The following is a 13,683-nucleotide window of genomic DNA, read 5'->3' as shown; positions in this document are numbered from 1 at the left end:
CTTATACTGTAAATATGATTTAACATATTGATAGCACGTTATCACAAGAATATTGCATTTTGCAAAAAATATAAAATAATATTTAATACATTGCTCTGATATAATCTTTTAATTTGTAGGAATAAAAATATATCAATTTTATATATTTATATATATATATATATATATATATATATATATATATATATATATATATAGCATTTATTCTTCTCGCATTGCCCATTTTCTATTATTCATTATTTATTATTGTTTTTATATCGCGCCGGAACATTATTTATTTTAAGCAAAGTATAGTTGCGAGAAATCTTTTGCATTAGAAAGTGTTTAACATGCACAATGGCTTCTGAGAAGATTGGCCTTAAACTCATCTTGATTTAGCTTACAGAATTGAATAAAACACTTCAGGAAACGAAAGCGTATTTACTTAGAACCCAATTCGTGTAACACATACTGACCTGATTGATCGATGTATACAAAATATCTCACTATTATTGTATTAGCGCATTTCGATGATTTTTCTCGATATTTTTATAGACTTGACTTCAAAACTTGACTTCAAAAATACGTTTTAAAATAATCAAAAAGAAAATTTCTAAAACAATAATTTAATATAAAATATATTTTGATATATTCCTTATTTTTTTATATTAATCCAAGTAATGTAAGTGCGATTGTATTAAGAAACAGCATAATTTTTTTATGAAAAAAAAAAAAATTATTAAAATAAGAATTATTAAAATTATTGTATAACTTATTTACACATATGACATTTTCTCTATATTTGAAGTATTAGTTTTCAGCCACTCTGCAAAAGTTGTAATGACAACTTAGTGCAAATTTATTCCGCACTGTCATAGTTTCTCCTAGGCTTACTTCTTTCTTTTAGACTTATTGTACTACTTATAGTAAAACTCATAAAGATATACATGATTACAAAATACATTTATCCGATACACTGGCCACAATAATCACTTACGCACATACGTAGAATCAAAGTAGAAAAAGAGAGCGAGAGAAAGAGTCCATTTGTATTAAATATTGTTAAGTAAAAAGTTTATCGAAATATGTGATCGAAGAACTCGATTTTATAATAAAATAACTGTTCACAATCACTCATCTGTCACTAAAACATATCATCGATATTGTCTGCATATGCATAAATAATCCTTTTGAGCATTTTTCACTATTAATCCGTCATCGGCTGGCACGTGATACCTATGAAAAAAAATAAATTAAATATTATCTAAAAAGTTTTTTTGATTACAATTAAAAATAAAAATGTATATAATATCTCAGCAATTAATATAGATGCAAAAAATAAAAAAATTGCAAGAAATGTTTAAAATATTCTCTTAATAAAATTATACGACAATATTATACATATAATACCAATTATTTATTCCGTACATACTTATTATCAAAATATTAAATTAATAAAAATATAAAAGTTTAAAAGATAGATTAACAACATAATAATTAAATATTAAAAAGCGCTATTCCATTTTGTAATAAAAGTAATAATAAACAATATCTATAATAAAAAGTTTGTAGTTAAAAAAAATTAAGAACTAAATTTCTCATAAAATAAAAAATAAATGAAAACAAGCTGTTAAAATAAAATAATTTAAATAAAGAATGTAAGTATAAGTTACATATATATACGAGATATAATTGTATATACCTTTGAATGCCCAGCATACAGCACGGGAATTTCAGGAGATTCATTGTCTTCGTTCTCGTGTTCATTTTCGTCAAGTGACGCAAAATCCTCGTGCTCCATGATGCCCCACAAGGGAACGCTCTCTGGACCCGTAGAAGCCACAGCCAAGTTGTTCACAGCCTGAGGTAGCACTAGATAGGCTTTCTCGATTGACTCGAACGTATTGGACTTCTTCTTTTTCGTCTCCGTTTCCAAGACCTTCGCATTTTTGTCTGTGGCTTTCGCCGCTTTTTCTTTCTTCTTGTCAGCAGAATTCGATTTAGGAGTAGTTATGATAGATTGAGGCGTCACTACATAGACGCGTTCGTTGTTCACCGGAGAAATATCCACGGAGAAGCCCTGCCATATGTTGTCGTTCGTTGTGGACGCGGTGGAAGTGTCAATAGAATTCTCAGTCGACTTTGAATTTTTGATTACCTTAAACAAGAGACATCGAAGAAAAATAAGACATTACTTCTTGATATTGATATTTCCACAAAATTTTAATTAATTACTTGTATTCGCGACCCTTCTACATGGTTGCTGGCCGAACCTTTGTAGTCTAAATCATTGAAACTAAATCCGGCCAAAGTAAAAGTTTTAACGTTATCATCGTAAGAATTAATATGATTAACAGATTCAGTGGTCGTCAAGTATTCATCAGGAATCTGCTTTGAAGGGAAAAGATACGGATTGACCGAACTAGGCGAAACTGTACTAGCGGCAGTTGTACCCTTCGAATATTCCTAAAATAACCATAAAAAGTACATTTATCGTGCTGCTTGTTGTATATATACAAAAATCATTATTATAATTTTTGACATTATAATTGACTTTATCAAAAATCTATCATTGAAATTATTTTTGTAATTTAAAATAAAATCCGCCAGTAGTAATGCTGGGTCTAAGAGATACATAATAAAACAAAAAAAAATATTTTAAAAAATTTATAATTTAAAACTTTATACAATTATGCAATATATTTTTATTTTATATAAAAGATAAAATTAAAATTATTCATTGAAAATTTATACTTAAAAAATTTTTTCACAGATAAGACAATTTTTCATTGTGATTTTTAATGTGTTACAAAACAATAATATTATTTATTAATATTTATAGCTAATATCTTTCTGTTTATTACATTTAATTTAATAGACTCAACATTACGCTTTATACACTGCAGGATTAAAAACTTTATCCATTATTTTATCTTATCTATTCATAAAAAAAACACATTTATTTAAATAAATATGACATGTACCTGTATCGTCCAATTATCAATATTTTTTTGCAATTTATGTACGTCTATGGAGTTGTTTACTTTAGTACCGATTGATTTTCTAGTAATATCTGCTAATAATGCCGAAGTAGTCGGTCGAGTATATGAAGAGTTTGGAAGACTAGTTACTTTGATTCTGTTTCTTGATTCTTCGCTAAAATATTTGTCGTGATTGGATTCATTCGCAAAAATCAAAGCCTTTTGATCGTGATTTTGTTCGTGTGATGACTGGAACGGAAGTGATGTATATTGTGACGTGTAGGGAATAATGATCCGTATCTACATTTAATTAAAAAGAAATTAGATTATAGTAATTATTAACGCGATTTTTTTTAAAGACATGTTTTTCTATTTAGTTATATCACCTGTTTACTCTTCTTCTCGTTTTGTTCTGTGGATGTCTTATTCGTATCTTTCGATTTAACACCAAAATTTTGATTCAATGTTTCCTTCGCTACATCGTCGTAAGAATTCAATACAGAGTTCAGAGTATTCAAAAGTCCTCCTCTCTCTGTATTTCTTGAAGTCGTCGATATAACACTTGACCATAAATATCCAACCTGATCAGATGGCGGAATATAGGAAATGTCTTGTCCCCTAAAAGTCTTGTGATCACGGAGATCTCCATTGGAGTCTTGTGTTGCACTGTCGTTGATCTTCGATTCCTCTGAGGGTGTTACAAAATTGATCGTTTGCAAGTGATCCTTGGAAAGGTGAGATTCTGTTGTATTAATGTCGTGACGTGTTTCATAAATCTCATCACCAAATGTCAAAGTCCTCCCGGCAGTCTCGGTAGAGTCTGCGAACGCGTTAGAAGTCAGCGGACGATCCGCTATCGAGGACAAGTCCGTTCGACTTTCATCCTTGTTCGTGAAATCTAGCAACAGTGACTCCTCAAAATGTATTGAATCTTCAATCTTTCCGGAAGATCCGTCTGTAGCACGCAAAGGTGCGCGAGAGTCTTCGACGACGTTGGCGCTCGAGGACAAATCATTGTATTGATGCTCGAGGTTGTCCGGTATTCGATCGAGACTGGAAATTCCGTAACTGCTGGGAGGATTTTGATCGATTAGAACACCGGAATTGCCAAACGATGTTTGATGATTTATAGAATCAAGTGAACTTTGAGTTGCAATATTTTCAAATCTTTGCTGGTCTGGTATAAGATCAGAATGACCATGCGACACCTGAGTTCCGCTTGGAGATAGATCACCGTGCGCACTATAATTCTCAGTATTAAAATGCTCGAACCATCCGTTGCTTACGCCAGGATTGCTTACGTCAGAATTAGTATAGCCTAATTCTTGATGCCTAAATCCTGAATCAGAATTCGAAAAATCTGGGTGAACAAGTGCTTCACCGTTAAAATTGAGCTCCGCTGTACTCGAAAAAGAGTTCTTTCCCGTGGATATAACATCTCTAAAAACAGGTGATGGTGGTGTGTCAAGATAGTCCAAGTCACTGTTTGGAACGCCTCGAAGATAACTAAAATTTTGCGGCTTGAAGAGCGGCGGCATTGCTCCAGGATATAGATGCGGATTTGACAGCGGACTAAGAGATCCGTCTTGTCCACTGAGCAATGGTGGTAAAGAAAAATCTGGAGCTCTAACTTCTTGCGAAGCAGCATGATGAGCATCGTAAGGTATCTCGCGATTTCTGGGTGGCAGATATTCGCCATTTAATGATGGCGATAATTGAGAAGGTGGCGGTGGTGGCGGTAATGCAAAGGAAGCATCTCCCGAATGAGAATATTCATCGTGCTGTATCGGCATCCATGGAACTTTGTTGCAAGGATTGCAGTTCTTGCCCTTGTCCGAGGAGGGATATCCCGGATGATTGTTGAGGGAGGATGAAGGAGGAGGTGGTCTGTCATAAATCGCAGGAGAGGGACCGCCATAGATTTCCGTAGGAGCTGAAGGAGGTATAAACTTTGGTGATGGAGAATACGCAGTTTCCGTATGCGGGATTTGTGGTGGTGGTGGTGGTGGTGGTGGTGACAATGAAGTTTTTGACGATGAACCGAAGGGATTGAACCAACTCATAAACCGCATAAAGTATCCTGACGCCTCAGTCGGTTGAGGAGTAACCAATCTTGCGATTCTACCCGGTGGATGAAACTTTGGCAGTGGTGGTGGAACAAGGTATTCGCTCAAATTGATTCTGCGAATGCGTCGAATGTTGTTGGGATCGTCCCGGCCATTCTTGATGATAGAGGCCGCGCTGATTGCGCAGATCACTAGCAGTAAGAATGGCAAGGCCTGAAATATCAAATTATTTTTTTAGAAAAAAACAGAAAGAATTGATTAAAAATAGTAATTTTATTTGCAGAAAATAATATTGTGTAGAAAATAAAAAGAGAAAGAGAATCTGCAAATTATTTGCTATAATATATATTGCTATAATTAAATTTAAAAATAATAAAAGATATGAAAAATTATCGCACTAAAGTGATTGAAAAAAATATTTATCAGTAAAATCGAAACTCTCTCTACACAATTATACTTTTAAACAATAAAAGCAAAAGAATAAGAATAACAAAATCATCGGTTGTTAAAATCGTTAGATGCATACTAACAATTTCTTTTCTCCTCGTCGATATTCCAGGTATCATTTGACCGACGAAAGTTTGTATGTATTATATTATTATGTACACTTTCCGCAACAATGACACGACGGATGGAGTAAACGTGCGGTGGAACAAACTAGGTCGCATCATGGGAATCATTCTACCGAGAATTATGTATGCCGTTCGCGAAACTAGACGCCTTCTTCCTTGTTATTTTAGAATGTCCCCGTTGGACTTGGTTTCCCTCTCTTTAGTCCTGGATGCAGCTGATTACCCCGTTTTGCACTTGCTGCACGTAATTTATGTAAAAAACGGACAACATATTGCTGCGCCACAAAAATCGTTACACGAAATCATCAACGTACAATTGGTGGCAGTTTGAAGCGTTTGAAACTTTTTTCCGCTACAAACACATGCGCTCGTCATGTCAGTAATTTTTAGTTTTCACACTTGTTTAGCGTTATTAAACTTAACATTATTAAATTTCGCCCGACGTATTTCTGACTTATTTCAAAATTGCCTTTCTAAATGAGAGAAAAGCATGCGTAATGTCATTCGAGGCTCTTCGACCTATTTAACTTACATAGAAGCCAGTAATCATCGTTTTCTTGAAGAGATTCTAAGCTAGCCAGTCATTACCAATGGCACAAGAGGTCATAAGACATTTAGAATGCAATGTAAGGTCGAGAATGCACCACGAATTCAATTCCATACTCGGTTATACGTACATAAAATCATTATCCAATGATTACATCAATAATTCAAAATGTACACTTTAGATATAATTCTTAATAAATTTTTTTAATCAATTTTAGAATTAATTATAATTTCTCAATCTATCGTGGTAATACATTTATTTTAAAATATTATAGTGTCTGCAATATTTGTGTTCTGAATTACTACGAATTAAATCTTTAAAGTTTAATGAATTACTCGTGATTAGCATATCAAAATATACAATAACAGCATAATTAAATAATATTATATAATTATTCCATATAAGATAAAAAATATATTAATAAATGCTATAAAAATAATAATGAAATTTATTTTCTTGGGAGTAACAATAAATGGAGAACTGGTACAAGGAAACCTTTATCGTGGAAGGCCGCGAGGAAAACGAATGAAATGTCAAAGAAAGGCCGGGAATCCGTCGCGATTCGCGCGGCACCCACTAACATAGTGCTGAGATTCTCTCACGTTAATTGACTGCGAGAACTCCACGTGCTAGTTCTTTCACGTATACGAGCTCGCGCGTCGCGGGCTTCTTGTGAGAGAGAACGAGAGTAGTCGCGGATGACCGTGTTCGTCCCGCGAACCGGAAGCCGCATAGGAAAGTGAAGAAACGGAAAAAAGGGAGGCACACACGCGCCTCTAATAATATATTACGCCGTCGTGTACGGACGCGCATTATGCAAATTACTTCCGACGAGAGCACGTCTTTTGTCTAAGATAGTAGCATTTACGGCTCACAGGTGTTCAGAGTGAAATGGTTTCTGAATTGACGATTGTAAAGCAAGTTAAAATTATTACATACTCTCTCACAAAAGAGAGAGAAAGAGAAATATTTTGTACAAGAAAGAGAAAATTTTCTTCAAAATTTGACATGTACATGTAAGGTAATTAAATTTTTTTTATTAAATACATACATGAATCTTCTGTAAATCTATTTATTCCTATGAATGTTTTTTTATGTGCAACTCTAGTAGCAAAGTGAAATGACGTAGAGTTGTTTTCTAGGAAGAACGCTAATGAGAGAAGTCAGTAGGCTACAGATACCCGGCAGGTATTAATCAAGCATGGATTGAGAATAATAGTGACTCCGCACTCTTAAGCCAAGGATGGAATCAAGGATAGAAGAACAGGTCAAAATCTACTAGGAAGTAGATAGATCCGATTTCTCGATCGCTGAGAAAACATCTGGACGAGAGCATCGATTTGGCACACGGGTTCCATGATCGACTATTTATGACGGACGATCGTATCGAGCATACGAAGTAATGTATCGATTCCTTTCTCCGATCCTTTCTCACGTTTCGATGGAAGCTTACGATTCCATTTGGCTGCTGTTTTATACCGATTTCGATCATAACATTGTGAGATCGCGACACAATGGTGAGAGATGAGAGAACGATGCTTTTACGACAAACACGTTCGCAGCAGCGTAACTAAGTCATTGAAAATCGATGATGTATTTTAATAACATAATATCCGCTCTCAAAATAATATGCTTCTTGGTATAATGCACTAAGTGCGATCTTTTTGAATTAAAAATATTTAGGATTTTTTTTTTTTTTACATCAATTTATCTCTGATAAAGAATAATTCTTTGTTATTAATAAATATATAAATAATTGTCATAGTTATACGTAATCAACAGATAATAACGTTCAATTGAAGACTGAATGGATATTGCAGGTTTCAACAAACGTTTATTAATAAAAACAAAAAAAAAAAAACAGTGAAGATGTAATCACGAAGAGATTCAATCATTCGCATGCTTTCTCATTAAGAGCGTCACACGCTGCCGCAGAAATTCATTACTAAAATGATTAATTATTAAAATTGATTACGCCACTGCGCTCATGAACTCGTCGCCGATGTCGTGGATGTAGCGGCCGCACATTCATACGACGAGTAATGTAGGTAAGTGGGCTGTGGGTATTACGAGAGTCGAGACCTACAACGCGAGAGAAGACGATGTAACGCGCTCTCGCGCACCTGTAATCCGTGCCTATGCATGCGCGCGTGTCCCACGTGCGACGGAACGTGCGTTTGTCGAAAAATGAATGTCAGCGTTAATCGAGACGAACCGCTGCCGATAATGAGGCTGCGCTCTCATTGCCTGCGATAACGTCGCCCGAAATGAAACCGTCATCATCGCAGCGAGGTATCTCAGCGAAATCGAGATCGTTCGTCGACGAGATCGATATTTAAAGGCGAAACTTTCGATGCTGCTCAACGAGGGCCGCGACAAACTTTCTTCAACACAGCGCAATTACAAATACAGTTAAATTATTTTTATGAAAAAAATGCGTACGTAAGAAAATGTATATACCACTAAAATGTTTTAAAATATGTATATATCCGCTTTTTTTTTTGTAAAGTAATTTTAAAATTACATATATGCGACGCGACAGGACTGTAGAAAGATAATGACATTATGCTGTCACTTTTCAAGACGGAGTCTAAATTCTTCGGAGCCACGTCCCGTGGGAATACTCGAGCGAAAATCGGAAGATGTCGGCGATCTTGTAGAAAAGACGAGCCTTAACGGTATTTCAACGGCGCACAAGACAATTACAAGAGCGTCGAGACATCGTATTTACATCGCGAGCTCTGCTCCAGTTCGACGAGTGTTGGAAATATATGACATTTGCGTTCACCTCTCATATGATTCCATTAACGTGAAAAATCTAATTGATTATTTTATTATGACTAACTGAAACTATCAACTTGGAAAACAAAAAAGTAAATTATTGTCTTGTTTGCAAAATAGATTGGAAATATATCTCGTTCTTTTATCACAGAAGCTTTTTTATTCGAAAAAATTTGATTGCATAAATATTTGCAAAATACAAGATTATATATAACAGTAAGACTTAAAATAGCACGCATAAAAATAATATAAACAACTTTATAACGAGAAAGAGAGAGAAAACAAGAACAAAAAAGAGACACAAAAATCTGGTACACGTATAAGAACACACTAAAAAATTGTTGACAATTTGTAACGAACGAATGTCTCTAATAAACGGAAAGAAGCTTCACCTTTATTTTGTCGATGCAAACATTTCTGTTAGCTAACTTTCCTGACTTATTTGTCATGTTCATTCGAATCAATATTGTTAGAAATAAATATTGCAGCATAATATAGGTTTCTCGCAAATATCCGCAACGTCTATTTCGACACTTAATATTGACAGACTGTAAGAAATCTTGCGTGCAAATAAGATACCATTAAAGCAAATAGCCGGGATTTTATGCATAATTAAAATATAAAAATAGTTTTGTATTTGCTTAGATATCATATATTTGTAGAGATCAGTAATGACATTTTGTTAAAATTGAATCAATAAAATAAATCTTTTCCTTCTGTCTCTTTAAACGATCTCTCTCGTTTCCTTCGTATGTATATCAGTATTATACATTACAAATAAAATTGAAACACATATAATGTGTATCTGCGTATAACAACAACTACAACAGCAGCAACATAATTGATAAAAACAAAAAGTATTAAAAAATACTTTTGATTTTGATCCCAAATGCTATTAGAAATATATACAATGTTTTATAATTAATAGAATATTGAAGTTTTTCTTTGTATGTGCACCAAATCCGTCAAAGAAGATTATTATCTTCAAAAAATTAATCAGTTTCAATGTTTGATAAAAATCTCTGCCCTTTAAATTAATATTTTATCCAAGTAATGACTATTTCAAAATAACAAATAATTATTCCATTATCTATTTTTGCATTTGCATCTTAACTCACACAAAGCCTTTCAGTTTTTATAGTACATCTCAAATATCATCGACATCTCTACATTTTTGTTAACAAACAGCTGATTCTAGATTTATTGTTAGCCGACGAGAAATAATGTTTCGTTTCCATTTGCCGCTAATTTTGAAATAATAATTTTGTATAATTACATGCAATAGATGTAGCACGTATAAAAAGTTATAATATACGAAATATTTGCGTTTCCATACACGTTTTTGGAAATCGAGACTAGATGAAACGGGCAAACGGAAAGCGACAGATTTAGGTCGTCCGAAAGAGTTTCCCTCTTCGACTGGCGCTGTGCCAAACAACTTGATCGTTCGCCTCGAAAGCGGCATATACGTCTTCGTTGTTCCGTCGCGCACGATTCGCGGCGTGCATAAATCAGCCGTGACTCTCAAGACACAACACCGGCCATGCATTAACATACTACTCCGCTCTCCTGATTAATTAAAGAACGTGACTCTCTGAGATGATTTTCGCCGATTTATGAAATCGAATTGATTTGCCCAAAGAAATCAATTTCAGAATCAGAGAGAAAGAACCTGTGACAATCAATATCAATTATTTACTATAAATAAAATTTATTTTTTAATATATTGTATTAAAGATATTATTTAAATTTTCAATAAATTTTATATAAAAAATTTATAAATTTATATATTTAATTTTTTACATACGTAGAATGTTCTCTGTTTTTATTACTTTTTGGTAACAAATATTTTATATTTTAAAAATAATTGTGGTTATCATTTTTTATTTTTATTTTTTAATATTTTACAATTTTTCGTATTACAAAATTTTTTACAATATCCATATTATAAATCCCTAATTAGTATAAATCAATTTGTATCAAATATATGTGCGAATATTAGAGCTAAAGCTAATGAAACAATGTTTAATATAAATGCAGAAAGTTCACGTTTTTTTCATCCATATGCAATAAACTCGAAAGCGCGTCTTTTCTATGTCGTCAGGGCTCCCATGACTCTCGGTATATTATAATCATGCAATTTACACAATTTGCCTCGTTATCGATAACGCATAGACTTATGACATATTAAAATAATCCGTCATTAAATTCACTAAAGTGGCCTAGAAACTTAATAAGGACAGCAATTTTGCATTTTTAATTAAAAACTACTTTTTATCTCGATAAAATAATTTAATACTACAAGTGATATGTCGTATAACATTCTACTGTTACTATATAGTCCTGAAATTGTATTTCCAAGATATTTTTATGATATAAAATAAAAATATCAAACTATTAGAAAACTTTTACGTTCATACAATGTTTGTTAACTAATAATAAATGCAAGCAAATTAATAATTTAATAACAATTTGGCAACTAGTTGTTGACGTATATTACATCAACATTAATAAATAAAATACTTCGCACATAAACTCAGAAACCCTTTCATCTAACAACAATAACAACTCAACGATCATGCGATATTGAAAAATTTAAAATTTTTTTCAAATGATACTGATAGAACAACGGCAGTAATAAACAATTATTTATTGTAGTATTACTCACTCTTCGAGCAACCATTTCTCCCACAGTCAGGATCTTCCTGTCAGGAACATGTCACAGTTTACACATGAAACCAAAATCACACTTTTTGTCCTGAATATTTTTCTAGAGCAAATCGAATTTTTGCTAGCTCTCAACCTTGTGGCATCGTCACAGCACGTAATGCGCGACCGACAGACACGGCAACTCGAACTTCTATTCCTCGTCGCGAGAAGGTAAAGGTTCAAGTGGAAGGACGCAGGATCCTGTGTTGCGGCTACGACTACGCGTGGGAAGGAAGGTGGGAAAAAAATGAAAATGGAAGGAAGGATGCGCACTTGATCAGGGTCAAAGAGAGAGTCCATTGAAGCCTCTTCGGTCCAAGTCACTTATATACATTTGCGCTTCTCTCCTTCCTATCTGGCACCTCTCTCTCCTTCCCGTTGCACCTTTCCCTCGCTCCAAAATAAGGATCCCTCCGTATGCAATTTAGCCGATCTCTTCTTTTTTGTTATCAGGCCACGATTGGATCCACGGAAAAACGAAGAATTTTTCTACCTGTTTGGAAAAAATTCCGACCTTTGAGCATGCTGATAAATAAATATTGTAAAAAGGATTACCTGGAGTCGGGTTAGAATGTCGAATAAATCAGATATATGATTTTTCTGTCTGGGGATGATGATCGCTAGTCAGTTTTACATAATTTTATATGTAATATTTTTTGAAATATAAGATTATATATATATATATATATATATATATATATATATATATAAATATATATATAATCTTATATTTCAAAAAATATTACATATAAAATTATGTAAAATTGACCAGCAATCATCATCCCCAGACAGAAAAATCATATATCTGATTTATTCGACATTCTAACCCGACTCCAGGTAATTCTTTACAATATTTATTTACAGCATGCTCAAAGGTCGGAATTTTTTCCGAACAGGTAGAAAAATTCTTCGTTTTTCCGTGGATCCAATCGTGGCCTGACAACAAAAAAGGAGAGATCGGCTGAATTGCATACGGAGGAATCCTTATTATATAATTGTTTATAATATATAATTTTAATTATCATATATATTATATATACATTTTTTATTTTATATGTAATATTTTTTGAAATATAAGATTATATATATATATATATATATATATATATATATATATATATAATCTACAATATTTATTTATCAGCATGCTCAAAGGTCGGAATTTTTTCCGAACAGGTAGAAAAATTCTTTGTTTTTCCGTGGATCCAATCGTGGCCTGATAACAAAAAAGAAGAGATCGGCTGAATTGCATACGGAGGGATCCTTATTATATAATTGTTTATAATATATAATTTTAATTATCATATATATTATATATACATTTTTTTATCTATAATATATAATCTATAATATATATATATATATACAGTTTTGTTTTGATATTATTTTTTGTATGAGAATAATTTAGAAAGTATATATATAATAATAATTAAAATTATATATTATAGATTAAATATATTATAGATTGTAGATATATATATATATATATATATATATATATATATATATATATATATATTATAAGATATTCAGATCAATATCAAAATGCGAAATAATCAAATGTTTGATATCAGAAATTGGAAAATACGTAAAATGATGACTTATTTTGATTGGATGATTGACGTGCAGGATATGCGTACATAATCAATATATAACGCGAGCACGTATAGAAACTTGCAATATAATAACACCAGGACGTTAAACCCAATACGCAACTTTCTCGCCGCTTTCTGGCGATTTTGTATTCCGTAGATTCACCCTCGATTTCCTCATTGTAAGGCCGTCGCGTTAAAAACGGCGCATTCTAAATCGTCCAACGTTTCACCTGAAAAGAAAATGTTGGGGATGGCCAGATACTGTCTTGATTTCAAATAACATTGGACATATAATTACATTTTAATTGCATTGCATTAAGTGATTAAATGTATGTTAATATATAGTCAATATGTAATTAATAAATTATTATACCTGAATTAAAAAATAAAATTGAATTTGGTAAATAGAGGGGAAAAAAGCAAATACGTTGAAAAGTTAAATTTGTACAGAAA

At 32.8% G+C, this 13,683-nt stretch overlaps 1 protein-coding gene across 1 annotated transcript; it reads right to left on the bottom strand.

The window, feature by feature from the left end:
• Positions 1-584: 584 nt before the first annotated feature.
• Positions 585-11,954, bottom strand: LOC126848965 (uncharacterized). The gene is made up of 6 exons (XM_050590381.1): positions 11,595-11,954; positions 3,347-5,239; positions 2,964-3,260; positions 2,215-2,445; positions 1,682-2,137; positions 585-1,215 (listed from the first exon to the last, which is right to left on the bottom strand). Exons 1-6 carry the CDS (start codon positions 11,607-11,609, stop codon positions 1,195-1,197), a joined length of 2,913 nt encoding a protein of 970 aa, XP_050446338.1. The 5' UTR covers positions 11,610-11,954; the 3' UTR covers positions 585-1,194.
• Positions 11,955-13,683: the final 1,729 nt, after the last annotated feature.

The sequence above is a fragment of the Cataglyphis hispanica genome, chromosome 4 (genome assembly GCF_021464435.1).
Source record: "Cataglyphis hispanica isolate Lineage 1 chromosome 4, ULB_Chis1_1.0, whole genome shotgun sequence".
Classification (NCBI taxonomy): domain Eukaryota; kingdom Metazoa; phylum Arthropoda; class Insecta; order Hymenoptera; family Formicidae; genus Cataglyphis; species Cataglyphis hispanica.
The sequence above is the reverse complement of the archived record's forward strand: the minus strand, read 5'-3'. Positions and strand labels throughout refer to the sequence as shown.

Coding starts and splice junctions, on each gene's coding strand:
- LOC126848965 (XM_050590381.1), bottom strand. Junction 2,446..2,963: donor TTGATAATTGGACGATACAG/GTACATGTCATA, acceptor TGGTTATTTTAG/GAATATTCGAAGGGTACAAC. Junction 1,216..1,681: donor TGTATGCTGGGCATTCAAAG/GTATATACAATT, acceptor TTTTTTTCATAG/GTATCACGTGCCAGCCGATG.